The sequence below is a fragment of the Nicotiana tabacum genome, chromosome 21 (assembly GCF_000715075.1).
Source record: "Nicotiana tabacum cultivar K326 chromosome 21, ASM71507v2, whole genome shotgun sequence".
Taxonomy (NCBI): domain Eukaryota; kingdom Viridiplantae; phylum Streptophyta; class Magnoliopsida; order Solanales; family Solanaceae; genus Nicotiana; species Nicotiana tabacum.
In genome coordinates this window covers 66265670-66292178 of record NC_134100.1, presented here as the reverse complement: position 1 = coordinate 66292178, position 26509 = coordinate 66265670, and the positions used below count along the sequence as shown (strand labels likewise).

Genomic DNA, 26509 nt, shown 5'->3' with positions numbered 1-26509 from the left:
ACTCCCAAGTCTTTCATATCAAACTTGCTATGGAGCATACGCTTAGTAGCATTTATGTTGGCAATGTCATTACTCATTATCAGTATATCATCCACATATAGGCAAACAATGACTATGTGATTTGGAACATTTTTAATGTACACACATTTATCACATTCATTTATCTTAAAACCATTTGACAACATTGTTTGGTCAAATTTCGCATGCCATTGTTTGGGTGCTTGTTTTAGTCCGTAAAGAGACTTAACAAGTCTACATACCTTCTTTTCTTTACCTGGAACCACAAACCCTTCAGGTTGTTCCATGTAAATTTCTTCCTCCAACTCTCCATTTAAGAAGGCAGTCTTAACATCCATTTGATGAATTTCAAGACCATACACTGCAGCTAATGCTACTAACATCCGTATGGACGTAATTCTTGTAACTGGAGAGTATGTATCAAAGTAGTCTAGATCTTCTCGTTGTCTATACCCTTTGACTACGAGCCTTGCCTTGAATTTATCAATAGTGCCATCATCTTTGATTTTTCTCTTAAAAATCCATTTAGAACCCAAAGGTTTATTTTCAGGAGGAAGATCAACCAATTCCCATGTATGGTTGTTCAATATGGATTCTATTTCACTATTGACTGCCTCTTTCCAAAACAATGATTTCGAAGAAGTCATAGCTTCTTTAAATGTTTGAGGCTCATTCTCCAATAAGAAAGTCACAAAATCCGGTCCAAATGAAGTAGACGTTCTTTGACGTTTACTACGTCTTGGATCCTCCTGGTTACATGTACTTTCTTTTGTTTCTTCCCGAGGTTGTTTAGATCCTTCACCAAACGACTCACATTCCTTTTTATACGGATATATATTTTCAAAGAACTCAGCATTATCTGATTCTATAACCGTATTATTATGAATGTCGGGATTTTCTGATTTATGAACCAGAAATCGATATGCTTTACTATTTGTCGCATATCCTATGAAAACACAATCAACGGTTTTCGGTCCTATCTTTACCCTTTTGGGTTTAGGAACTTGCACTTTTGCCAAACACCCCCACACTTTAAAGTAATTCAAGTTGGGCTTCCTTCCTTTTCATTTTTCATATGGAATGGATTGTGTTTTGCTATGGGGCACTCGATTTAATATTCGATTAGCCGTAAGAATGGCTTCCCCCCACAAGTTCTGTGGCAAACTAGAACTTATCAACAACGCATTCATCATCTCCTTTAATATGCGATTCTTTTTTTCCGTAATCCCATTAGATTGGGGCGTGTAAGGGGCTGTTGTTTGATGAATAATTCTATATTCTAAACATATTTCTTCAAAAGGAGATTCATATTCACCACCCCTATCACTTCTTATCATTTTTACTTTCTTGTTAAGTTGCGTTTCAACTTCATTTTTGTATTGTCTGAATGCGTCTATTGCTTCATCTTTACTATTCAGCAAGTAAACATAGCAATATCGAGTACCATCGTCAATAAAAGTTATGAAATACTTCTTTTCACCGCGAGATGGTATTGACTTCATGTCACAAATATCTGTGTGAATTAAGTCTAAAGGATTTGAATTCCTTTTAACTGACTTATAAGGATGTTTAACATACTTAGATTCTACACATGTTTGACATTTTAATTTTTCGCATTCAAACTTGGGTAGTACTTCCAAGTTAATCATTTTCCGCAAGGTTTTATAATTGACATGACCCAAACGTACATGCCATAAATCATTTGACTCAAGTAAGTAAGAAGAAGCTGAAATATTATTATTATTTTCCACAACCATTACATTTAGATTGAAAAGGCCCTCGGTGAGGTAACCTTTTCCTACAAATATTTCATTCTTACTAATGACAACCTTGTTGGACACAAAAATGCACTTAAAACCGTGCTTAACAAGAAGTCCAGTAGAGACGAAATTCTTTCTCATTTCGGGAACATGAAGGACATTGTTCAAAGTCATGACCTTGCCAGAAGTCATTTTCAGAAATATCTTCCCATATCCTTCAACTTTTGCTGTTGAAGCATTTCCCATATAAACTGTCTCTCCGGGTTCAGCAAGAGCATAAGTAGCAAAAGCTTCTCTAACTGCACAAACAAGGCGAGTGGCTCCTGAATCAAACCACCACAGTTTAGGATTTCCTACCAAGTTACATTCAAAAAGCATGGCACACAAGTTATCAACATCATCATGGTTTACTACCATGTTTGCTTGACCCCTTTTTTTGTCTTTCTTCGGAGCACGACACTCCGTAGATTTGTGTCCGGTTTTCCCACAGTTGTAGCAGTTTCCACTGAACCGCTTCTTGGTTGGGTTGTATTTTGGACCAGAAGCCTTCTTCCTCTTTTTGTTAGCTTCAACAATATTTGCTCCCATTATTGTTGAATTTCCACGGCCTCTCCTTTCAGCAGCTTTATTGTCCTCTTCTATTCTCAACCGAACAATGAGATCTTCAAGGGACATTTCCTTTCGTTTGTGTTTCAAATAATTTTTTAAGTCCTTCCACAACGGAGGCAACTTCTCAATCATTGCTGCTACTTGAAATGCTTCGTTGATGACAAGACCTTCAGCAAGTAGATCATGAATAATCACTTGCAATTCCTGGACTTGGGTAATAACAGATTTGCTATCTACCATTTTGTAGTCCAAAAATTTTGCGGCAACGAATTTCTTCATCCCGGCATCTTCAGTTTTATATTTCTTTTCAAGCGCATTCCACAATTCTTTTGACGTCTCCATGCTACTGCATACATTATACAGATTATCATCCAGTCCGCTAAGAATATAATTCTTGCATAAAAAATCAGAATGCTTCCACGCTTCAATCACGAGAAAGCGTTCATTCTTTGGAGTTTTATCTGGCAGATCAGGAACATCTTCCTTGACGAACTTCTGTAGACATAACGTAGTTAGATAGAAGAACATCTTCTGCTGCTAGCGCTTGAAATCAATCCCGGAAAATTTTTCGAGTTTTTCTACCGGTGCCAACGCCGGTGTTCGGCTTGTCGATGCGTTGGCAGTTACCATCAAAACAGCTTGGTTTTCGCTTTCAGTCATCATTTTTTCTGTAAAAGAATGACACAAACAAACGTTTAATACACGTTTTTAAACTGGAGTAAAAATCACGTAGATTTTAATATCCAACAAAACGCCACGAAAGCTTAACTCTCCAAAACGGGAGTACACAAACCACAAAGGTTTTAGTTTGCAGAATAATAAGAATAACACAAATACAGAAATAAATATTAAAATCCTTAAGAATGTTATTCCCGCCAATATTGCTGTATTTGTAAATAATAATTCTGCAAAAAAAAAGTTAACGTAATGAAACAATAATAAATTCGAGCCCACTGAATTCACAGTGTTTCCTTAAGGAATTTAATCCCCTCCTAGTACCCAAGGTAATGGATTATTTCCTCCCAGGATAGAACGAATAATACACTGGTATAGCGGTACTTCAAACCCCAGTGTTTCAGCGAACACAAAGTTCGGTAGCAAATCACACTTACAGTTGCTTTGTTTGAAGTTAAAAACAATGCAGAACGAAGGAGTATATACTCAGAAAATCGTATAGAAATGCTGAGAGGAAGGAGTGCAATGTATAGCCAATTTGTTGAGCGAATTGTGTGTTGTGTGTTTTTCTTCAACATCTGCTGCACATATATATAGCAGCCAGTGTTGAAGAAGACCAAACGTCCACCCTCCATGGTGGAGCAAGCATTAGCTTGTTTGTGGAGCAAGCACTTCATGTTTGTGGAGCAAGCACATTCATGGTGGGAAGAGCATTAGGCGGCTGCCAAATGGTCAATACACGAATTGAAAAATATCCGTTACTAATGCGGATAATCTTACGTTAATATTTACTATTAACAAATAAATTTGGTCCAAAAAATTAATCAATCAATCGATCATTTGACCAAATCCAAATCCAAATCCGAATCCGAATCCGAATTCAAATCCAAATCCAAATCCAAAATGCGGATAATCTTACGTTAATATTTACTATTAACAAATAAATTTGGTCCAAAAAATTAATCAATCAATCGATTGACCGAATCCGAAGCCGAAGCCGAAGCCGAAGCCGAAGCCGAAGCCGTAGCCGTAGCCGTAGCCGAGCCGAGCGAGCGACGACGGCGCGAGGCTTGCTTTCTTCTTAACTCTTTAAGAGCTACAAGAAGAGCAATTATATATATACCCACCAAAAATGTCTTCCTCTTCCAATATGGGACAATGTCTCATTGTCAAGAGGGAGAAACTTAAAATTTTACTCAAAATTTCATTTTCCCTCCATTTCCCATTCACCCTCATTTTAAGAATATTTCATCTTAAAAACAAAACCTCAACACAGCGAACTACGTACTCAAATTTATAACAGAAGCAGGTGGCGAAGTTTTACTCAAGCCAAGGTATATTGAGAACATAGAAGAGAAAGAAAGTAACTAAAATAGATAATGTACTAGTTTAACCGATGCATTTCGGTTACAAGTACTTTAGTATAGTAGGTGTGTACGGGTAAAATCGGGGGCAATATTTTTTCCGATTTCCCAATTAGAAAACGAGAGGGAAGCACGGTCCGACGCAACTACAAGCAAGGCCGAAGGATCCCTTGTATCGGAACTCAGGAGGAATGAACTATGCATCTGAGATCGGGCACGGCAAAACAACGGACCCGGATCAAGTAAAGTTTTGAGACCACGAAAAAAGGAGAAACAGTTGATCATGACAAGTAGGGAGTCGTAATATTCGCCCTCAACCGGATATTACAGTACAAATCCCGTCCGATATCAACTGCAGATCGACATTTACCCGGAAAAAGAAGATTTTTACCTTATTTAGACTTGTATTAGGACTAAAATATCGTGACTATATAAAAGGGAGAATTTTTTTATTTTAACACACTGTGGACACGCATATCAAAGCAATAAAAGTTTATTTTTGTCGTCTAGCTATTGTTCAAAGTGCTCTCCCGCTATTCTCTTCTTTAATCGCGACCGAGCCCATATCGAGGGTCCGATCGAGACCGGGTTTCAGTGTTCAACTTAAGACCAGGCTTGATCGTTACATTACGATTGGTTTGATCGTTCATTCTTTCTTTAATTTAATTAATTACTTGTTGTTCTTAGATCATTCATATTGAATTAAATCACGTATCCTTTAAATCGCGTACAAATTTAATTATTACTCATTTTTAAGGGTAATAGGTAAGACAAAACAAACCAAACCGGGATTGTACATTAAGTGCTTTTAATCCTTTTGTGTCCCATATTCATCATAAAGACAAGATTTAGTGAGGGACTAGTAAAAATTACACTCAAAGGGCACCAGCTTCGCATATGATGGATGACTTGGTAGTTGGTACCTGCGTGTGAGTTTCAAGTATGACTGAGTCAAATGGCTTAATTTATCTTCATCCCACCGCTGATTTTGCGCTTCTTTTTTTATTTTTAATTTTAATTTTCACGTTTATTAGATTTAGTTTTACTTTTAGTTTTGGATGGACACATGTTAGCACATGCATTAACAAGACATTTCCACGCTTCCTAAACGGGAAGCTTAAAAAATAAAAGATACTATAGACATAAAATGATACTGATATCCATCGCAAGCTCACGTATTATACTCATAACTCATTAGACGTGAGAAGAAGTCGCGTCCGCAAATTGTTATTTAGCCTTTAAGCAATTGGACGTTCACTTAGACCTAAATGTTGCATGTAATCCTTCGAACCAAATTATCTGAAGTTTTTAAGAAAGATAAGCTGCTAAACCGCCAACAAGTGGTACTCATGTGATCCTAATATTTTTTTATAAAAAAGGTTTTATCAAATATTTATACTTATATTAAAGAATATAGTCTTTCAATCTTTTCCAAGTTCTTTCATTTTCCTTTATAATTTAGGTATTCTCCAAGATGACGTTATTTACTTCTGATGAAACTTAATGTCAATCAAAAGACCTTAATCATAAATAAGTTGTTTGACCTGGTGAAAATGACACTCTATTTTCCCAAAATCTCACTTATGTTGTCCAAAAACTAAATATGTGTAAGACTAACCGATGTCGTGAGATAATTTCATATATTTTGACATTATTTACCCTACTTACTTATTGTTTGGATGCTAATTTATACGACGATTGCGCTTAATAGAGCTTATTTCATGTGTAGGAATGCTTGGACATAAATTGGAGAAAAGTTGCATGAAATGGTACCTCAGAACTACAAAATGGAGCAATAAAAGAAGACGTGCAAGGCAACGAAAAGTCAGTGCCATAGACAGTGCCTTGCACAGTAACAACAGTGCTATAGACAGTGCAAGGCATTGTCCAGGGCACTGTCATAAGTGCCATAGACAGTGCAAGGCATTATCCAGGGCACTGTCATTGGCACCCCAGACAGTGCCTTGCGCCGAAACAACAGTGCCATAGACAGTGCAAGGCGCCGACGATGCCATCCGAGCAAATTTTAATTCCTCATTAGTTTTAGACATGTAAAATTCGGCCTCTAGCCAATAAATATCCCTTAGAGTTAGTTTTTGAGGGGTTAGACATCATTAGAGAGGGAAGAGGCTACGGAATACTTTGGAAGCACGAATCACTCGAGTTTTTCTCTCCGCTTTCCTTTAATTTGTAGTTAATGCTTCTAGATATTACTATGATTATTTACACAGATGTGAGTAGCTAAATCCGTCATCTAGGGTTGATGGAACCAATTGTTGGATGAAGTATTGATTGCATTTTGATATAATTGAGCTGTTCTTACTCTTTAATTGTTCAACTATGTATTTCTTGTGATTAATTGAAGGGCTCTTGATTAATCATGTCTAGTTATCTTGTGTTGCTTGAGAAAGAACACTTGATTAGATTGTTGTTGAACAATGCGACTTTCGAGTAAGTTAAGAGATTAATTACTTGAATTTGAAAGCGGGATTAGAGATAATGAAGCTTTGGGCTATATTTATGAGTTGTACAAATTGTCAACTAGAGTAGCTCGAGAGAATACTTCTAGTAAATTATCGTAATTGATAGAGAGATAATTGCGGTAAACAAGAACTCATCATCTTTAGAGACTGTTACGGCGAGATTATAGCTAACGTGACAGGAATTAATCCGACAATTGGGTAAATCGTAAACCCTAGATCCTTTTATCCTTAAATTCAACTTCATTCTTGCTAATTGATAGTTTTTATTGTCATTTTTCCTTAGTTAAGTAATTTCTGTTAATTCACAAATCAATTCTTGAACTCTGAAAGTTGTCTGAGCTTATCATTAGCGATATTAAAATGTTGTAGCAAATAGGTTAGTTCCCTGTAGGATTCGACTTCGGACTCTTGAACCGGATTATTTTTGCAGCGATCGCTTAGTCCTATTTATAAGGCATAGTTGGACATTATCACTAACACTATTTGATTTCAGAGAATAATACAATCACAATTTCTGGAGTCTCCAATTTTAAATGGAATATCATTTCACTCTTCTTTTCGAAGCATCATTCAGAAGTTTGAGAGCTTGAGATTGAATGTGAACTATTTGCCACGAAGAGCGTCACAAATAATAATTTAGATTTGCTTGCCATGAACAATAACATCGAGTTCAAATTGTGATAAAAAGTGAACTTTATTTCAGGGTTCTTCGATTCAAAGGCTTGATAGTTTTGACATGAAATGTATTATCAATCGCAAAACTTTGATGGTCATCACGACTAATACTCTGGGTTTAATCCCTTGAACAAATGCATGACATGATGAACTTGACCTAAATTTAGATGCTTGAACCTTAGTCATCTTCTTGTTTTCATGTTGTTATTGATTTTATGATGGACATCTATGTTTAATTGGAGAAGATGGATAGATGTATTTATAGGTATATGAGTTTATGGAGCCTTGACCGATATGGCAAAGACAAGAAGGTGCATGATCGAGCACTGGCAAGAGCAAACGCCTGTCAACAAGCATTTCCCTCGAGCATCCTAATCCAGGATTGAATTCAAGCATGGCTTGAAGGTCCAACACTGTCACTAATCTGCACTCTCCAAGTCGTCATCTAAAATGATAAACCTACGTAAATTTTACAAAAGAAAAACAAAAGTGTCTAACTCTTTTTATTCTCAAGAAGAGCTACTGCCGATGTCACAAAAAAGAGAATTATTCGAAGTGACCAGACGAATTTGAGAACACCCCGCTATAGTTGTGGATGGGCTCAAAAGGCGGCTTCCTCTACAGCATTAAGCAGAACACAACCATAGATAGCAGAGAGAAGTCAACAAGAATACAACATGGAGGCCAAATTCAGAGGTTAAGTGTCCCACACAGGAACACAACACCTATGGAAGAATTCATAGGCAACTAAAAGCTAGAAAGAGAAGATAGAGAACACACCCTCAACACTAGTAGTCTTTGGAAAATATCTTCTTTTTTCTTTTCTGGCGGGGCAGGCCCCCTAGCGATAGTCTTTGGAAAATATCCTCTTTTTTCTTTTTTGGTGGGGCCACATGAACGAAGGCCCCCTGTGCGATAATTATGACATAGGCACGACCACTTGGGCCGACCTTAGGCGTCCATCCTTTCAAAGTGCAATGAAAGTCACCAACCTAGGCCATGGGCCTTGCCGATCGCCCATTGACCTCGTATGCTCTGTTCAAATCAGTCATTTCTTTAGCAGGCACGCCAATAACTTCCACTTCCAAATTTGAGATAAAATCAGCGCATCCATTTCTTCGCCACAGAGTATGGTAAATGGCAGTGTTCTTTCTCTGCAGAAGGAAACTAGTCTTTCCAGTGCTCAAGAAACATATTGCAAATCTGCTGCGGGGAAGAGGTGAATATCTTCCAAAGAGTACACTTCCTATATACATCTTTCAAGACGAGCTCAATTCTACCGGAAAGAACAAAAACATTGCTGATACTTTGGTTCTATCTTTCCTAATGCAAATAGAATAATTCTTGATAAAAAGAAATTGACATGAAGAAAATTGAGATAAGGCTCTTAAACATAGTTTTAATGCTTGTGCCTTATCTTTGACCTTTTTTCAAGTGTTTGGAAAGTGGTTTTTGTCTAAAAGTTTATGTTGGAGATTCACAAAGTAGAAGTACCACCTTAGCATAAGTAGCAAAGACGAAAGCTTTTCCAGTTTATCAAATTAGTTGAGCTCTTGAGTATTTGGCCAACTGTTGGCGACATCACAAACAGGAGTGACAATTTCCACAAAAAATGTGCATAGCACGCAATTTATGTTCCCCTCAGGTGCCAAGATTGGGTGTTGGTGTTGCAATAGGAGGGCCATGAGAATATCTCCACTCTCCACAGGCTGTGCAGTGATCCGACTTCAGACTGTTATCCAGCGTACAGAGCTTGCATGACCACATTCTATTTCTGTCATCCACATCTTTGGGCTTTTGGTTTTGGCAAAGCTTACATACAGGAGCCAATGGCTGCACATATTGTTGATGAAAAAAAGGGAGGACGTCAACTCCAGGAAGTAACAGAAAATTGTAGAAACTAATTGACACACCAACACATAAAGTAAAAATGGAAGTGCACAACCTTTGAGAAAACAAAGTTTTTTACATATTCTGCCACTAAACAGGAGAAATAAGACATTAACAATTTCACAAACTTACAACCGAATTAAACAACAGTAATTGAAATAAACAAGAAGTCAACAACCATCAAGCTTTTTCCACTTTAATGCAATTGGTACGATATCAGATGAATACCAAAGGGTCTGTAAAAGCACACATTAATCAGAAGATCACCAACTCAAAACCTGATATCAACAATGAAACACTTATTTGTTTGACACTTCATAAAAATTGCATCAGCAGTGATATAATGCCTCGACCACATAATTCAGCATTTAAAGTCACCAAGATTAGAAGTCTCCTCAAATGCCAGTGCTGCTTCACTTTCATTTTTACTGTTGCTTCTAAACGTGATCTTAACTGTAAACCCATTACTATTGTGCTAGGAACTCATCCAAGAAAGCTACAGTAAAAGCATATTTTGTCTAGACAACTACCAGAACTGCAGAATTAATCTAGAACAAAAAAGTTAATGCTTATCGAGAGAAAAAGAAAACTAAGAGAAAAGAGCTCAAATTAAACTAGAAGGGGAGAAGCATACTGGGTTCAACAATGTGCACATTAAACACTCCCACATCATTGATTCCTTGGGACCGTGTAAGTCATCATGGACATGCATGGATGTAGAAGTAGAAGCATTTCCACTTGAATCAACAAAGGACTCTGGATAACCTCTTGATGGCACAGTATGAGAAGTCCCTTCTGCCTGACCAACTTTGCGAGCAATTTCTTTGTCGTGGTTAGGCAGGGGCTTAGTGCCATGCAAGGACCTTGAGGATGATATAGAATTCGATTCTCGACTTCTTTTACGAGATGTTACCATAGAAGACAGTGCATCAAACCCATTAGGAGTCTCGGGTCTATCAGAAGTATGCCGTGGTGGCAAAGGCACAGGCAATGAATCAGATTTTTCATCTATGTCAGATAAGTCACATGATTCAGAGCCACACCAAATATTATCCTGTAATCTCCTTTCTGCAGCCATTGCTGCAGCTTGAATTGGAGTAAGTGCAGACTTGATAGAACGGTCACCACCCAGACGTCTAGGCCCAGATGGTAGCAACGACTTAAGATGTGCTCTATTTTCAGCAGCAGCAGCTGCAGTTTGGCGTAGAGATGACATAGATGGCTGTGGGAAAAGGCCCCCTAATCGTCTTCCAGGGAGATCAAACCCTTCTCCTCTGCCATTTATCCCTTTAGTCATTAAATCTTCACATTCCTATTCATAAAGAATACCATAAATATTCATGGACGCAAAGGAAAATAAGCCAAAAATACACAAAAAGAAAGCAGCATAAGTACTATGTTTTAGATAAGTCAAAATAAACATGCATTTTTTCCATTAAAGATGTACTTGTATTAAAAGGCAGAAGCTTCTTCCATCATCAAAGCCTCAATTGCCAGGGGCCAGGAGCAAAGTCTGAGCGCTGATGCTTCTCCTACTTTATGTCATAATTGAACTAGATAATGCTTATTGCAATATTCTTTGATGATAATTGCTAGATAAAGAATACCATTAGTGTAATATATAATAGTACCTCAGTTGGTATTGTATCCATAGGATTAAAAAATTTGTATGTCAGTATTATATGCATTTCCGAAACTATACCCACAGATGTAACCATTCTACATAGGGAAAGAGAAAAGGCATGACAATGAGCATAACCAGGCAGCAACCTTTTTCTGTTATAGTCAGGTTACAGTTATTGTGCCGTTTGATAGTATGGATGATAAAATGTCTCAGGAGGCAGCTTCATGATATTTATTACTACCAAGATTCAAAAAGATTCTATCCTATGTGAAAGTTAACAAAGAAGGGACTGCATACTTCGGAACGAATTTAAATTTGGTTCTGCAAAAAAAGGGTATAGATGTATCATAATTTTTTACTTTTTCGCCTTCTATTCATAGCGTTGGAATATTCAAATACATTATGTGAAGAGGAAAATCAAATAAATTTTGTTAGATGTTCAATAACTTCAAAAAGTAGATTACAATCTCAAGTAACCAAAGTAAGATCATGTTTTCCAGTGTCTCATCAGGCTAAATCCAGTCCTTAAAAACCTAAATCAGAGTTAACTGATATAATTTTCAGGAATTTAAACTAACAGTACTTACATAAATTATGAATACAATGAACTCAAATAAAAAACAACAACAACAAAAAACATATGCGAAGTTTGTAAGAAGCATATGTTATTAATTTTGAATCACAACTCACTCATAATCTAAGCACTAAATTGGACAAAACAAGGGCTAAATGGCTAATTTAACTTGTAATAGTTTGCCATTCTCATCATAAAACAGAAGATAGGAACTCTATTGGCCATGACCTCGACAAGCATTTGAGCAGGGGCCGAGCTAATAGAGCCATGAAGGTTTAATTGAATCCTCTTCTGCAAATTATACTACATAAAATGAGCGAATAATATATTTGTTAAAAATATATTTTTGAATCCTCTTGAAGGGAAGATTCTACTGTAGTAGCAAAGGGGGTTAAATAATTACTTTAGGTTACAGGTTCAAATCCCAACTGTGACAATTAGCATTTGTTTTTTGAATCCCCTTGCATAAATTCCTGGCTCCACTACTGCATTTGGGAATCAAACTGGCGGCTCCACATTTAACATTGGTTACATAGGAGGATTCAACAAAAGCTCTAGCAAAAATTTAGAATGCTGTGCTTAGGAAAAAAAAACTACTCCAAACCCAACCATGCATATTTTGAATGTAATTTACCTTTCTAATTTCATCCCAGAGCTTGTAGAAACTGGCATTGTGCGGACCATGAGTGTTATGGCAAAGCTCATGAAGCATAGTATCCAGAACTTCATTGTATGGGTAAAATTGTTCATCATTGTTGGGCCTTCGAAGCCTCAGCTTTACATGTATACCCGCCCCTACATTTAACCCCAATAGCGCTGGTCTTTTAGGGCTGCAACATTCACAACCAACATTGGGTAAAAGGATTTTACTACCAGACGACACAGAAATATACTACCAATAGTAAAGTGATTATTATTATTATTATTACCAGAATTCAGATAGAAGTTTGACTCTCCAATTATGCTTACGCATAATAGGCTGAACCTGTTTAGCAATTCTCTCAAGAATCTTGGTGGCCTCTTCATGTTTGGGCTTTCTCTTCAGAGCTTTGATTTCCCATACCTTGTTTAGATCCCCCAAGTTCATGTATTTTTTCCCTAAAGCAAACCCTAGAATCTGATGCTAAAAGCGATATCTTTTATGATCAGGCCGGAATCAAAACAATTAAAGTAGTAGTCTCTGCTTGGGATTGAAATCTTAATTTTATGGATACACATAGTGGAACGAGGAAACGATGAGACGCCGAGGACTTGGAAATCGAATGTTTGCTCCGCTATGATATTGGCGGGATTTTAAAGAGATTTGAGGTGTTAGTTTGGGACGGAACAGACACGAGCCCGTTTGGACATCTGTTTTGGGTCCATTAAGAGCCCGTTTGGCTTTGCTAATTTAGGCATCATTGTTTGCACTTATTGGAGGTCTAGATCCTAATTCTATTAGGATATGTAGGCTACCTGAGTCAGGCTCGGATATTTCATTTCATTCATTATTTTATATCCTCCGACTACCTTTAGACCAGATTTCCTTTGGATACGTAGGCATCCTGAAAGGGTTTGATCACCATCTTAAGAAAAGTCTTTGTAATGCATTACCTAGATTAGGAAGTAATCGCATCAGCAGGAAGCTACGCCGTTGGGGGGCATATCCAGGAAAGCACCATCAGCAAGGCGGAGCCATCTAGAAATGATACTCGCATCGAAGGAAACGTCTAAACATGTCATAATCCGGAACGACGACGTTTGTCATAAATATAAATAATTTTTCAAAACAATTTTAAAGAAAATTCTACTTGTTCCACCTACCGAACTTCACAGCATAACCCACTAGATTTGGGGGAAGGCCAGGTCCATAATCAACACAAATCAACGCCCCTTCCCTACAAATATTTTTTCTTTGAGCGTGGGATTGACAGGAACCAAAGGGCGCCATATCATATCGGAGTCAACGCCAGACCCAATACAATCTCATGAGCCCATATTCCACCTTTATCATTCGATTCATTCGATTCATTCTCTCATATAGCTAAGGACTAACTTTGAATTCTTTGCAGGTATCCCGGAGCCAAGCCTCCGGCACAATTGGAGTGCTTTGTACATATCAAATTGCCTGCTCTGCCAATTGGAGCGCTTTGTACATATCAAACCGTCTCCTCTGCCAGTCGGAGCACCTTGTACATATCAAGTCATCCGCCCCGCCAATTGGAGCACTTTTTACAGATTGCACTGTCACACCGCCCAATCGGAGATCCGAAGTAGATCATTGCAAACCTCGTTGCCAACTTCGCCAATCGAAGGATGGATCATTCAATTTGGCCCCACGTTCCGCCGATCGATGGCTGCAAATTAGTTATGCAGTCAAGAGTACCTCTTGGGCATGCAACTATTTTCTGCTTTTACCTTGAATGTTTAATGTTTTATTTTTGCAGCTTACAAGTATTTTTACATTTTGGTTCAAGTTCAAATACTCCCATCGCATGGAGATTCAAATTCAAAGTCAAATATTCCGATCTCGAGGAAATTAAAGTCGAATACTCCCATCGCGTGGAGATTTTAATGCTTAGGCAACTACGGAATGGTACAGAGCCTGGATAATATTTAAGTCAGATTCAAACATCCATCCATGGCATCCCAAATAATGCCCCAGAGCTCGGAGGTTTTAGACTCAAACATCCTATTGCCCAAAGACCCAAATAACGGCTAGCCGGTATTCAGGCATTGTTATTCATGCACATTTACATTATATCCTAACGTATTTGCATTACGATATATAGGTATGTGTGTATTTTTCTTTTTGCAGGATTCAAACATTATAACGTGGAACTTCATCTAAGCAGCAAATCAGGTTACACCGCTATGAGCGACAATAGACTCATAAGCAAGCAAAGGATCCAACTTCCAACTCAATTCGATAAATAGAACACCAAAATTGTCAAATCTCTCAAATCTTGTAATCAAGCTACAATTCAGTAGTCATTGGGTTCCAAAATCTTTCCGTCTTGCAGTATCATCATAACATGATACTGGGACAATTCTTGCAAGCACAACTCCCTCCGAATCACCATCCAGAACTACATGAGGCTTAATCCTCGTTAATCCTGAGGTATGTAGGCGATTCAAAGCCAGAATTCTGCCGTAATCTCATAAGTCATGATTTTTCACAATTCCAAATATTATTACTGCAACACATGCCTAAAGTCGGGACAAAATTGACCATTAAGTCAATTTCTTTGCCCGCAAACTCTTTTATCATCTTCGATCAAAGAAGGGCAGCTGTTGACGATCAATTTTGACCATCCCCTTTTAAATCAAATTGTTTACACTTATTAATCAACAATAAATATAGTAAAGTATTTTTAAATTAATAATAACTATTTTCTCAAAATATAAATGATATAATACATATACTAGTTAGCAATATTAAATCAATAGTAATTTAGTCTTAAGTATGTATAAATTATTCTACTCCTACTGCTTTTTTTAATTAAAATAACTTTCATGTTTTAATAAACAAGTATTAGAATTAATATAATAATTTATTCTCAAATTTATAATTACTTTAATTAACCAAAATTAATTTTTACAATTTAATAGATGAAGTATTTTAACTAATTTTGGCAACCAATTAATTATAGTAATTAATTAATAATACATTTGATAATTATATTTTATTACATTTCTCTCACGACCTCAAATTCCGACATTAGGATATCGTGATGGCGCCTAGTCTCTAAGACTAGGTAAGTCTAATATACATTGAGATTTTAACAGATTTAACGAATAAGATATAAAATTAAACTGATGATCTATAATAATAAAACCCAAACGGTACAACAGTCAAATGATTCCCAAAATCGATGAAACTGAGTCATAAGCTCTATAGAAAAATGCACTAGAAATCACTAAATACAACTCTGTTTGAAATAAAGATAAACAGTAGTAAGGCAATAAAAGAAGGTGACTTCGAGGTCTGCGAGTGTCAAACATGTATACCTTGAAGTCTCCGGAATATCTAGTCAAATCATTGGCGTCAGGCACGAGCAGAAGTACCTGGATCTGTACAAAATGTGCAGAAGCATAGCATGAGTATAGCACAATGGTACCCAGTAAGTATAAAACGTAACCTCGATAGAGTAGTGACGAGGTCATGTCAACATCTACTAGATAAAAGAAACCTAAACAGAATATGGTATAATCTAAAAAACGAAAAGCGAGAAAATATATGACAACATAACGGTACGATGATACAAGGCTAACAATGGAAATGAGAGATAATAAAGGACAACAAAGAAAGAATATATGATAAGAGTAACAAGTGATCAAATACAGTTGAAATACAAGTAAGACGAATGAAGGAATAATAATAACCGTTCAAATCATCAAGCCTTTTCAACATAGAATGTACAACAAAAATCACAACCGAGGTACCACACCTCATATTCGCATTTCACAATTTATAATTTACAATCACAATCTTCCTTATATCACCGCCTGAGCCTTGCATTTATTCTAAAAACCTTTTTCCTGAAATAGCTACACACATTTTAGCCCCCTTATCTCACCGCGTAGCTTCAAGTAATTTTCTTACTAGTAACACGCGTATAAATTCTACCTTATCTCACCGCATGCGTTTCAATACCCACCCTTATACCACTACACACGTATCAATATCACAACATAATAATCAACTCGCACCACACGTGCCCATATGCCACAACATTACCAAAATCAATAATAACAATGTTACCACAATACATAACACACGGCTGAACCACAATATGCACAATAATCTCAATAACAACAAATAAACGTGAAATAATTCAACAAGGAATGGTATTCCAATAACCAACAATTTCAACCACAACTGTGTTAATAGCTTTCAACAACTACAACTTTAATGCTCAACAATGAAAGTATTTTCATGAAACAACATCTTCCAATTCTAATGCATAGCATAAGCTTAACAATAAAAGAAATCGCATAAAATGGTAACTACGACTAAATGCATAAGAATAACTTAACAATGGAAATGATAGCATGTAACAACAACTACTAATAAATGCATATAAGAAAAAACTTGACAATGAAAACTAGAACATATAATAACAACTTCAATTAAAGCATGTGAGAATAACTTGACAACAAAAGATAGAACAAATGATAACAACTTCAATTAAATGCTTATGATTAACCCAAGAGTCTAAAACGGTCAAATTCTTACATATAAGCCCGTGTACAAACTCGCCACCTCATGTACATGTCTTCTACGTAGTTCAAATAGTACAATCAATCCAAATTCTAAAGGGGTAGTTTCTACACATAAGGTTAGGCAAGACACTTAACTCAAACAAGCTAAATCAATCCACTAATAAGCTCTTCCCACACAAATACAACTCCGGACGGCTCGAATCTAGCCAAAATAACTTAATACCATAAATAAAAGCCATAGGACGCAATTATATATAATAAAGATTCAATCTCTAATGAAAATAAAAAAGTCAACCCCGAGCTCGCACCTCGGAACCCAATCAGACTCACAAATTCCGAATATTCATTTTGATACAAGTCCAACCATACCAAAATCATCCAATTTTGACCTCAAGATGGCCTTCAAATCCTCATTTTATACTTTAGGAAAGTTTTTACCAAAATCTTCAATTTCTCCAATTCAAATCACTAATTAAATGATAAAAATAAAGATGGAATCATTAATAATGGACAAATTCGAGTAAAAATACTTACCCCAGTCCAAATCGTGAAAATCCCCTCCAAAATCACCCAAAATCGAGCTCTCTAAATCAAGATGTGATAAATGAAATAAAACCCTCATCCAATCTTTAATCTGCCCAGGTATTCCGCATCTGCGGAAAAATCATCGCAGATGCGGCTTCACTCAATACTCAGCAATACCATTTTTACGGACCCAGAGGCGCATCTGCTCTTTTGCTTTTGAGGACTTAGAGGGGCACCTGTGCTTTTGCTTCTGCGGACCAACCACTGCACCTGCGGTCCCTCACTAACAGCCAAAATTCTGCTTCTGGAGACTAATTTCCGCTTCTGCAGTTACGCACCTGCGCGTGATTGTCCGCACCTGCAGAACCAACTCACCTAGCCCAAACTCCCATCTACGGCAAACTAGCCGCTTCTGCGGCGCTGCACCTACGGCCCAACTACCGTAGGTGCAAAAGCACCAGACTTCAGCAGGCTTTATCAATCCTCCAAGTCTCTAATTGGTCCGAACTTAACCCGATACACACTCAGGGCCCCGTCAAGTTCCAAAATACAATATGAACCTACTCGAGGCCTTAAATGACACCAAACAACGTCAAAACTATGAATCACACCCCAATTCAAGCCTAATGAACCAATGAACATTTTTGAATTCAAAACTTGCGTCAAACAAAACTAAACAACTCCGAATGACCACAAATTTTGTATGCAAGTCCCAAATGACACAACAGACCTATACTAACTCCCTGATTCACAATTTGAGCCCGATATCAATAAAGTCAACCCTCGGTCAAACCTATCACCCTTCCAAACCTTCAACTTTCCAACTTCTGTCAAAAAGTATCAAATCAACTTACGGACCTTCAAATCAACATCCAAAAATGCGGCTAAGTCCAAAATTACCATAAGAAGCTATTGGAACCATCAAAACTCTATTCCGGAGTCATCTACACACAAGTCTAACTCCTGTCAATTCTTTTCAACTTAAGATTCCAACCTTGGGACTAAGTGTCCCAATTCAATCCAAGACACACCTGAATCCAAATAAATCACCCTGACAAGTCGCGTAACCATAAATACACATAAAAGAGATAATAAATAAAGGAACAAGGATACAACACACAAAACGACCTACTCGGTCATTACAATTTTATTGGGATTAATTAAGTCTAATTAATTTAATTATAAAAGGGGTTAAAAAACTCAAATAGGCTACAATTTCAATTGCTTTATTTTAACTCAATGTGGCTATGACTTCAATTTTGTAATGACCCAGTTGGTTATTTTAAGTATTTTAGCTCTTTTCTCCCTATATATTGCCTCCACTATGTTATATTATGGTTATGTAGCTTACCCGAGTGGTTGGTTTGATTTCAAGTGAGGTTCGAAGTGAAATGGAACACTTAGTCTCAAAGTTGGAAGCTTAAATTAAAGAGTTGGCTGGAGTTTAACTTTCATGTAGACGACTTCAGAATGGAGTTTTGACGGTTTTGATATCTTTGTATGGTGATTTCAGACTTAGGAGCGTGTTTGGATAATGATTTGGAGGTCCATAGGTCATTTTGGCTTGAATTGGCGAAAGTTAGAAAGTTGAAGGTTTGGAAGATTGAGAAGTTTGACCGAGAGTTATCTTTATTGATATTAGGGTTGGATTCTAATTTTGGGAGTTTAAATAGGTATGTTGTGTCATTTATGACTCGTGTGCAAAATTTGAGGTCAACCGGAGTTGGTTTGGTATGAATCAGTGTTAGTTTTGCAAGTTGGATATTCATGGTTTCAATAGGTTTGAATTGGGTTGCGATTCATAGAATCGATATTGTTTGATGTGATTTTAGACATCGAGTAGGTTCGTTATGTGTTTTTGAACTTGATGGTATGCTTGGACGGGGTATCGGGGCCCCCGGATGTGTTTCAGATTGAATCCGGAACCATTTGAGACTTGATAGGAAATCTGCCCAGCTGAAGATCTGGTGCAATCGCAACTGCGCATTTTGGGCCGCAGGTGCAGTGTGATGACCCGATAGGTCACTAGAGTTTTAAACCTTAATTTTGTGTTTCGAAACCTCAAGTATATTATTTTAGCCTTCCTCGATTTGCGTGTGTAGTCCGTGTCTTTTTTCGGGAGGCTTTTATGTTAAAAATTGATTAAAAAGTGAATTCGTGCCTTAAAAATCCATTTGAGTTGACTTCGATCAACGTTTTGAGAAAACAGACCCTGGATCCGTGATTTGACGGTCCCAATGAGTCCGTATCGTGTTTTGGGACTTAGGTGTATGCCTGGAATCGAATTCGGAGGTCCCTAGCTTTAGTTATTGCAATTTGTTGAAAATTTGTAGTTTAAAGGTTTAAAGAATTTATAAATTGGACTGATGTTTGATATTATTGAGACCGAGTCCGGATTTTAGTTTTGGAACTTGGTATAGGTCCATTTCGATATTTACGACTTGTCTACAAAATTTAGTGCAGAACGGAAGTGATTTTATGTGATTCAGACGCCCGGTTGTTAGAATAGAAATTCTTAAGTTTCATTAAAAATTTCATTTGATTTGGTATCTTATTCGTAGTTCTAGGTGTTACTTTGGCAATTTGATTGTGCGAGCAAGTTCGTATGAGGTTTTTGGATTTGTGTGCATATATGGTTTGGAGCCCCGAGGGCTCGGGTGAGTTACAGATAGCCTACAGACCTTTTGATCTTCGAAAAATCTAGTTTTTGAGCTTCAGCTGTCATCTAGTGCGTTGTGCTTCGCGATCACGAAGAGGATCTGGCACTGGGGAGGATTTTGTTCTACGCGAACGTGAGACCTTAGTCGCTAACACAAGGCATTGGGGGGGGGGGGGTTGCTCTTCGTGGACGCGACCAGTCACACGCGAATGCGTAGCGTTAGATAGGTTTGGTAGGGGAGTTGAGGTAACTCTACGGGAACACGAGCCTAGTCTCACGAACGCGGAGGTGAGGCGGGCTAGACCTTTACGAATGCGTGGAGTTACTCGTGATCGCATAAGCCAGTTAGGCCATGCTCTTCATGAACGCGTCAGGTTTCACGCGAACGCGATGAACACCTGACGCAAGTGATTTAAAATAGTCCCAAAACGGAATTTCTTCCATTTTTCATAAACTCTCCACTAAAGCTCGGCTTAGAGACGATTTTGAGGGAAAAACTCAACAACAATTCATAGGTTTGTACACTTTAACTTATTTTCTTCCATTTCTAACATCACTCATTAATTGCTAGCCCAAATCATTGTTCTTTCATGGTAGAAAACTTGGGATTTAGGAATAATTGGGGGGGGGGGGCAAATTCGGGATTTAGACCTCAATTCGAGGTCAGATTTCAAGGCTAATTACATAATCGGGCTCGGGGGTGAATGGGTAAATGAATTTTGGTCCGAACCTCGGTTTTGACCAAGCGGACCTGGGGTTTGATTTTTTTGACCTTGTGTGAAAAGTGTAAAAATCCTATCTTTATATATTGTAATTCATTCCCTTAGCATTATTTGACGTTATCGAGTCAATTGTTGTTGGATACGAGTGGTTTGGAGGAGGATTCTAGAGGAAAGGCCCCGGTATAGCTCTGAATTGACTGTGGAGTGAGGTAAGTGTCGTGGTTAACCTTGACTTGATGGATTAGGACCTGTTTGCCTATTTGCTACATGTTTAAAATGTCGGGTACAATGTATATGTGAGGTGACGAGTACTTATGCATTGTTATTGGGTTAAAGCATGCGGGTGAAACTTGTTTATTGTAATTTGTTTCCTTCTTTGATTATGATATCCATGCTTAGACTAGTTTATTACTTAATTGATCGTCTTTCCGCATTTATGAACTATTTGTGATAATTGAGCATTATTGGAAGTTGAGGTTCCGTATTGTGGAACCGTTGTTAACGTAAGGTTATTCTTGCTTATTCTTCCTCCCAAATGTTATGTATGTTTTGCTACATGGTAAGAGAGAGTGTTAAAGCACAAAGGGTGATGGCGTGCCAGTTATTGTTTCATATTTTGATTTATACATAGTAAGAAAGAGAGTTAAAGCACGAAGGGTGATGTCGTGCCATATTTATCATTTCATGATGAAATTGAGAGTAAAAGTACGAAGTGTGATGCAGTGCCGTATTTATCATTTTATGGATAGGTTGAGAGAGTGAAAGCACGAAGGGTGATGTCGTGCCATTGTTATTGTTTCATGGTGAGGTTGAGAATAAAAACACAATGGGTGATGCCGTGCAATCTTTATTTATTATGATTTCTCTGTTTTCATTGGTTGAAGGTTTATTGACTATTTCATGTTGTCATTTCCTGTTGTAGTTACCGTATCTTGTACCCCTTTTTATGCCCCCTCCCAATCGTATATGTTAAATCTTTATTGTTGTTATGTCGTACGTATTTTTTTTGTCTGTACAGGTTTAATTATGTGGGTATCCTGTCATAGACTCGTCACTACCTCGTCGAGGTTAGATTCGACACTGATAGAGTATATTGGCTCGGTTGTACTCATACTACACTCTGCACTTCTTGTGTAGATTTTGGTATTGGTCACAGCTGTCTGTGAGGCGTATCAGCTCGGATTAGCCCATTTGGAAACTTGAGGTAGATCTGCTGGCGTCCGCAGACCTTGAAGTCCCCTTCCTCCTTCCTTATTTACTGTTCATCTCATTCGAGACAATTGTATTTATTTCAGACTTTATTTGTAGAACCACTAGAAGCTCATGTACTTATGACTCCAGATCCGGGTTGTACTAGATATTGGATTATTATGATATTTCGTACTTTATTTTGCTCCATTTCTATTTAATTGATTTTACTTATTTGAATTGTTTAAAAACTAGCTCAAGGATTTCTCTAACATTGACTTGCCTAACAAGTGAAATGTTAGGCGCTATCACGGTCCCGAAGGTGGGAATTCCAGGTCGTGACATGCGGCCTGTTAGCCGTAGAAGCAATTTTGGACCAGGTGGGTTGTGACCGTAGGTGCGATCCTTCCTCCGCAGAAGCCGGCTAATAGAAGCAAGCCATGGTCCGCAGAAGCGGAACCGCAAAAGTGGTTGGTGACCGCAGAAGTAGAAGGTCCTGGCTTAAGTAAAAGACGCACCCGCGATGGAATTTTTGCAAGTGTGGGGCCGCAGATGCGGCTGTTGGTCCGCAGAAGTGGGACCGCTGGGCAGAAAAGGGGCAAATCGAGGGTTTGTTCCCATTCTTCATCTTTTGAGTTAAAGATCTCAGTTTTGGACAATTTTGAGAGAGATTTTCAAGGAGTTGATCGGGGTAAGTGATTTTAACTCATATTTGACTATTATACATGAATCCATCATTATTTTTATCATTTAATTAGTGTTTTGAGATGGAAAAATTAGGGAAATTTGTGAAAACTTCTTAAGCTATATATTTTAGGATTTAAAGGACGATTTGAGGTTGGAATTGAATAATTTTAGTATGGTTGGACTCGTTTTTTGAATGCGTGTTCGGATTTTTGTAAGTTTGGTTTGGTTCCGAGATATAGGCCCGGGGTTGACTTTTTGACTTTCCTTAAAGATTACAACTTTATTTTTCGGAATAGTTTTCTATGGTTTGTATTTATGGTATAAGGTTATTTTGGCAAGATTCGAGCCATTCAGAGTCGGATATTCGCGAAAAAGGCTTACTAATGGATTGAGTTAGCTTGTTTGAAGTAGGTATTTTGTCTAACTTTGTGTGAAAAAAATTACCCCTTAGGATTGGAGTTGTTGTGTGTTATTTGTGGTACGTGAAAGTCATGTACGCAAGGTGACGAATGGGTACACGAGCTATATATGGTAATTGACCAGCTTAAACTATGTAGATTCTTTTCATGCCTTTAATTGAATTGTCATAACATATCATATCTATCATCGTTAAGCTATCCTTACATGCCTTATTTGACATTGTTAACACTTGTCCCATATCTTACTTGTTATTTTCCCTTACATGCTTAGTTGAAGTTATTGTTTCCTTATTGCCTTTTTAATTATTTAAATGTTGAGTTACCTTACTCGAAATTGTTATTTCTTGGAATATCGTGTTGTTGAGTTTTGGTGCTGAAGTTGTAAAAGCCATGATCACATTGAGGCAAGGTTGTAAATTGTTGAAATACCATTCTTGTTGAGCTATTCATTTTCAATTGCTATTGTTGACACTCTTATACACATTGTGGTTGAGCCATGTGCTATTTGTTGTGGAAACATTAATATTGTTGATTCTTCTAGCAAGTTATGGCATTTGGGCATTTGAGGTGTAAGTTGTGATATGTTGTAATATTGATACGCATGCAGTGGTATGAGGATATGGGTTGATACGCATGCAGTGAGATAAGGTGGGGCTTGATATGCGTGTTGCTACTAGGGGAACTACTTGGAGCCATACGGTGTGATAAGGTGTGCTAAAATGCGGTTAGCTATTTTGGGATAATAGATTTTCAAAACTAAATGTAAGGCTCTCGTGGTGATATAAGGAAAGATTGTGATATAAATTGTGAAATGAGAATATGAGGCGGTACCTCGGTTGTGATTCTTGTTATTATCTCTTATTTACCTCACTTGTATTTTGTCCGCATTGTTTCCTTGATGTTCTTATTATGTGATCCTTCCTTGTTGCATTTATTGCTTTACATTCAGTTGTAGTCTATCTTGTTATATTTCTTTATTGCCTCATTTTCCTCGTGTACATTCTTAGACTGCAGTATACTTGTTCAATTTCTTTTTTTTATCCTAGTAGGTGTCTTGACCTGACCTCGTCACTACTCTACCGATGTTAGACTTGATACTTACTGGGTACCATTGTGGTGTGCTCATACTATACTTCTGAATATCTTTTTATGTCGATCCAGATACCTCATACCAGCTTTAGATTGAGCCCTAGTATCGGCCATTTTGAGATCCTTGAGAGAGTGGGAGAGGTGGCCTACGAGCTTGCATTGCCGCCTAGTTTATCTGTAGTTCATCCGGTGTTCCATGTTTCAATGCTCCGAAAGTATCACGGGGATCCGTCCTATATTTTAGATTTCAGCTTAGTCCAAATGGACAAGGATTTGTCTTATGTTGAGGAGCCGATGGACATCTTGGACTGGTAAGTCCGAAAGTTGAGATCAAAGAACATTGCTTCAGTGAAGGTCCAGTGGAGAGGTCAACCAATCAAAGAGGCGACTTGGGGAGACCAGGCATGGTATGCGTAGCCATTATCCTCATCTTTTTACCACTTCAGGTATGTCTCTATAATCGTTTGAGGACGAATGCTTGTTTTAAAAGGGGGAGGATGTAATGACCTGGTTGGTCATTTTGAGTATCTTAGCCATGTTCCCCTATTTATTATCTCATCTATGTTATATTGTGGTTATGTGGCTTTCCGGAGTTGTTTGTTTGGTTTCGGGTGAGGTTCAGAGTGAAATAGGACACTTAGTCCCAAAATTGGAAGCTTAAGTTGAAAAAGTTGACAGGAGTTTGACTTTTATGTAGATGACTCCGGAATAGAATTTTAATGATTCTGATAGCTTCGTATGGTGATTTTGGACTTAGGAGCATGTTCGGATATTGATTTGGAGGTCCGTAGGTCGTTTTGGCATTACTTGGCGAAAGTTAGAAAGTTGAAGGTTTGGAAGATTGAAAAGTTTGACCAAGAATTGACTTTATTGTTATCGTGGTAGGATTCTAATTTCGGGAGTTAGAATAGGTCTATTGAGTTATTTATGATTTGTGTGCAAAATTCGAGGTCAATCAGAGTTGGTTTGGTATGAATCGACGTTAATTTTGGAAGTTGGATGTTTATGGTTTCAATAGGTTTGAATTGGGTTACGATTCATAGAATCGATGTTATTTGATATGATTTTAGGCTTCGAGTAGGTTCGTTATGCATTTTGCAACATGATGGTATGCTTGGACGGGGCCTTGGGGCCCCCAGATGTGTTTCAGATTGAATCCGAAACCATTTGAGACTTGGTAGGAAATCTGCCCAGTTGAGGATCTGGTGCAATCGCACTTGCACATTTTGGGCTGCAGATGTGGCTTGTAAGCCGTAGAAGCAATGTTAGGCCAGGTGGGTTGTGACCGCAGGTGCGGTCCTTCCTTTGTAGAAGAGGGCTCGCAGAAGCGAGACATGGTCCGCATAAGCTGTTTGTGACCGCATAAGCGGAAGGTTCTGGCTTAAGTGAAAGTCACACTTGCAATGGAATTTCTGTAGGTGAGGGGTCGCGGATGCGGCTATTGGTGCGCAAAAGCGGGACCACTGGGCGGAAAAGGGGCAGATCGAGGGTTTTTTCCCATGCATCATCTTTTGAGTTATAGACCTCGGTTTTGGGCGATTTTGAGAGAGATTTTCAAGGAGTTGATCGGGGTAAGTGATTTCAACTCGGATTTGACTATTATACATGAATTCATCATTGTTTTTATTATTTAATTAGTGTTTTGAGTTGGAAAATTAAAAACATTTGTGAAAACTTCATAAGCTATATTTTGAGGATTTGAAGGTTGATTTGAGGTCGGAATTGAATTCTTTTAGTATGGTCGGACTTGTTATTGAATGAGTATTCAGATTTTTATAAGTTTGGTCGGGTTCCGAGATGCTAGATGGGGGTTGACTTTTTGAGTTAACGTTTTGATTTTCCTTAAAGATTGCAACTTTATTTTTCAGAATAGTTTTCTATGGTTTGTATTTATGGTATAAAGTTATTTTTTCTAGATTTGAGGCATTCAGAGTCTGATATTTGCGGAAAAGGCTTACTAGTGGATTGAGTTAGCTTGTTTGAGGTAAGTATCTGGCCTATCTTTGTGTGGGGGAATTACCCCTTAGTATTGGAGTTGTTGTGTGTCATTTGTGGTACGTGAAAGCCGTGTACACAAGGTGACGAGTGAGTACACGGGCTATATGTGGTAATTGACCGGTTTAAGCTATGTAGATTCTTTTCATGCCTTTAATCGAATTGTCATAACATGTCATATCTATCATAGTTTATATATCCTTACAGGTCTTATTTGACATTGTTAATACTTGTCCAAACTCTTACTTGTTATTTGCCCTTACATGCTTAGTTGAAGTTATTGTTTCCTTATTGCCTTGTTAATTATTTGACTGTTGAGTTACCTTACTCGAAATTATTATTTTTTGG

The 26509-nt window shown here is 37.7% G+C and overlaps 1 protein-coding gene and 1 non-coding gene across 2 annotated transcripts; both read right to left on the bottom strand.

Moving 5' to 3' along the window:
- Positions 1-8077: 8077 nt before the first annotated feature.
- LOC107771168 (DNA-dependent metalloprotease WSS1) lies at positions 8078-12951 on the bottom strand. Its single transcript, XM_016590498.2, has 4 exons — positions 12602-12951; positions 12307-12502; positions 10109-10786; positions 8078-9417 (listed from the first exon to the last, which is right to left on the bottom strand). The coding sequence occupies exons 1-4, from the start codon at positions 12757-12759 to the stop codon at positions 9226-9228; spliced, it is 1224 nt and encodes a 407-aa protein (XP_016445984.1). The 5' UTR covers positions 12760-12951; the 3' UTR covers positions 8078-9225.
- LOC142175658 (U1 spliceosomal RNA) lies at positions 8467-8625 on the bottom strand. Its single transcript, XR_012704751.1, has one exon. It is a non-coding gene; the product is annotated as a U1 spliceosomal RNA (small nuclear RNA).
- Positions 12952-26509: the final 13558 nt, after the last annotated feature.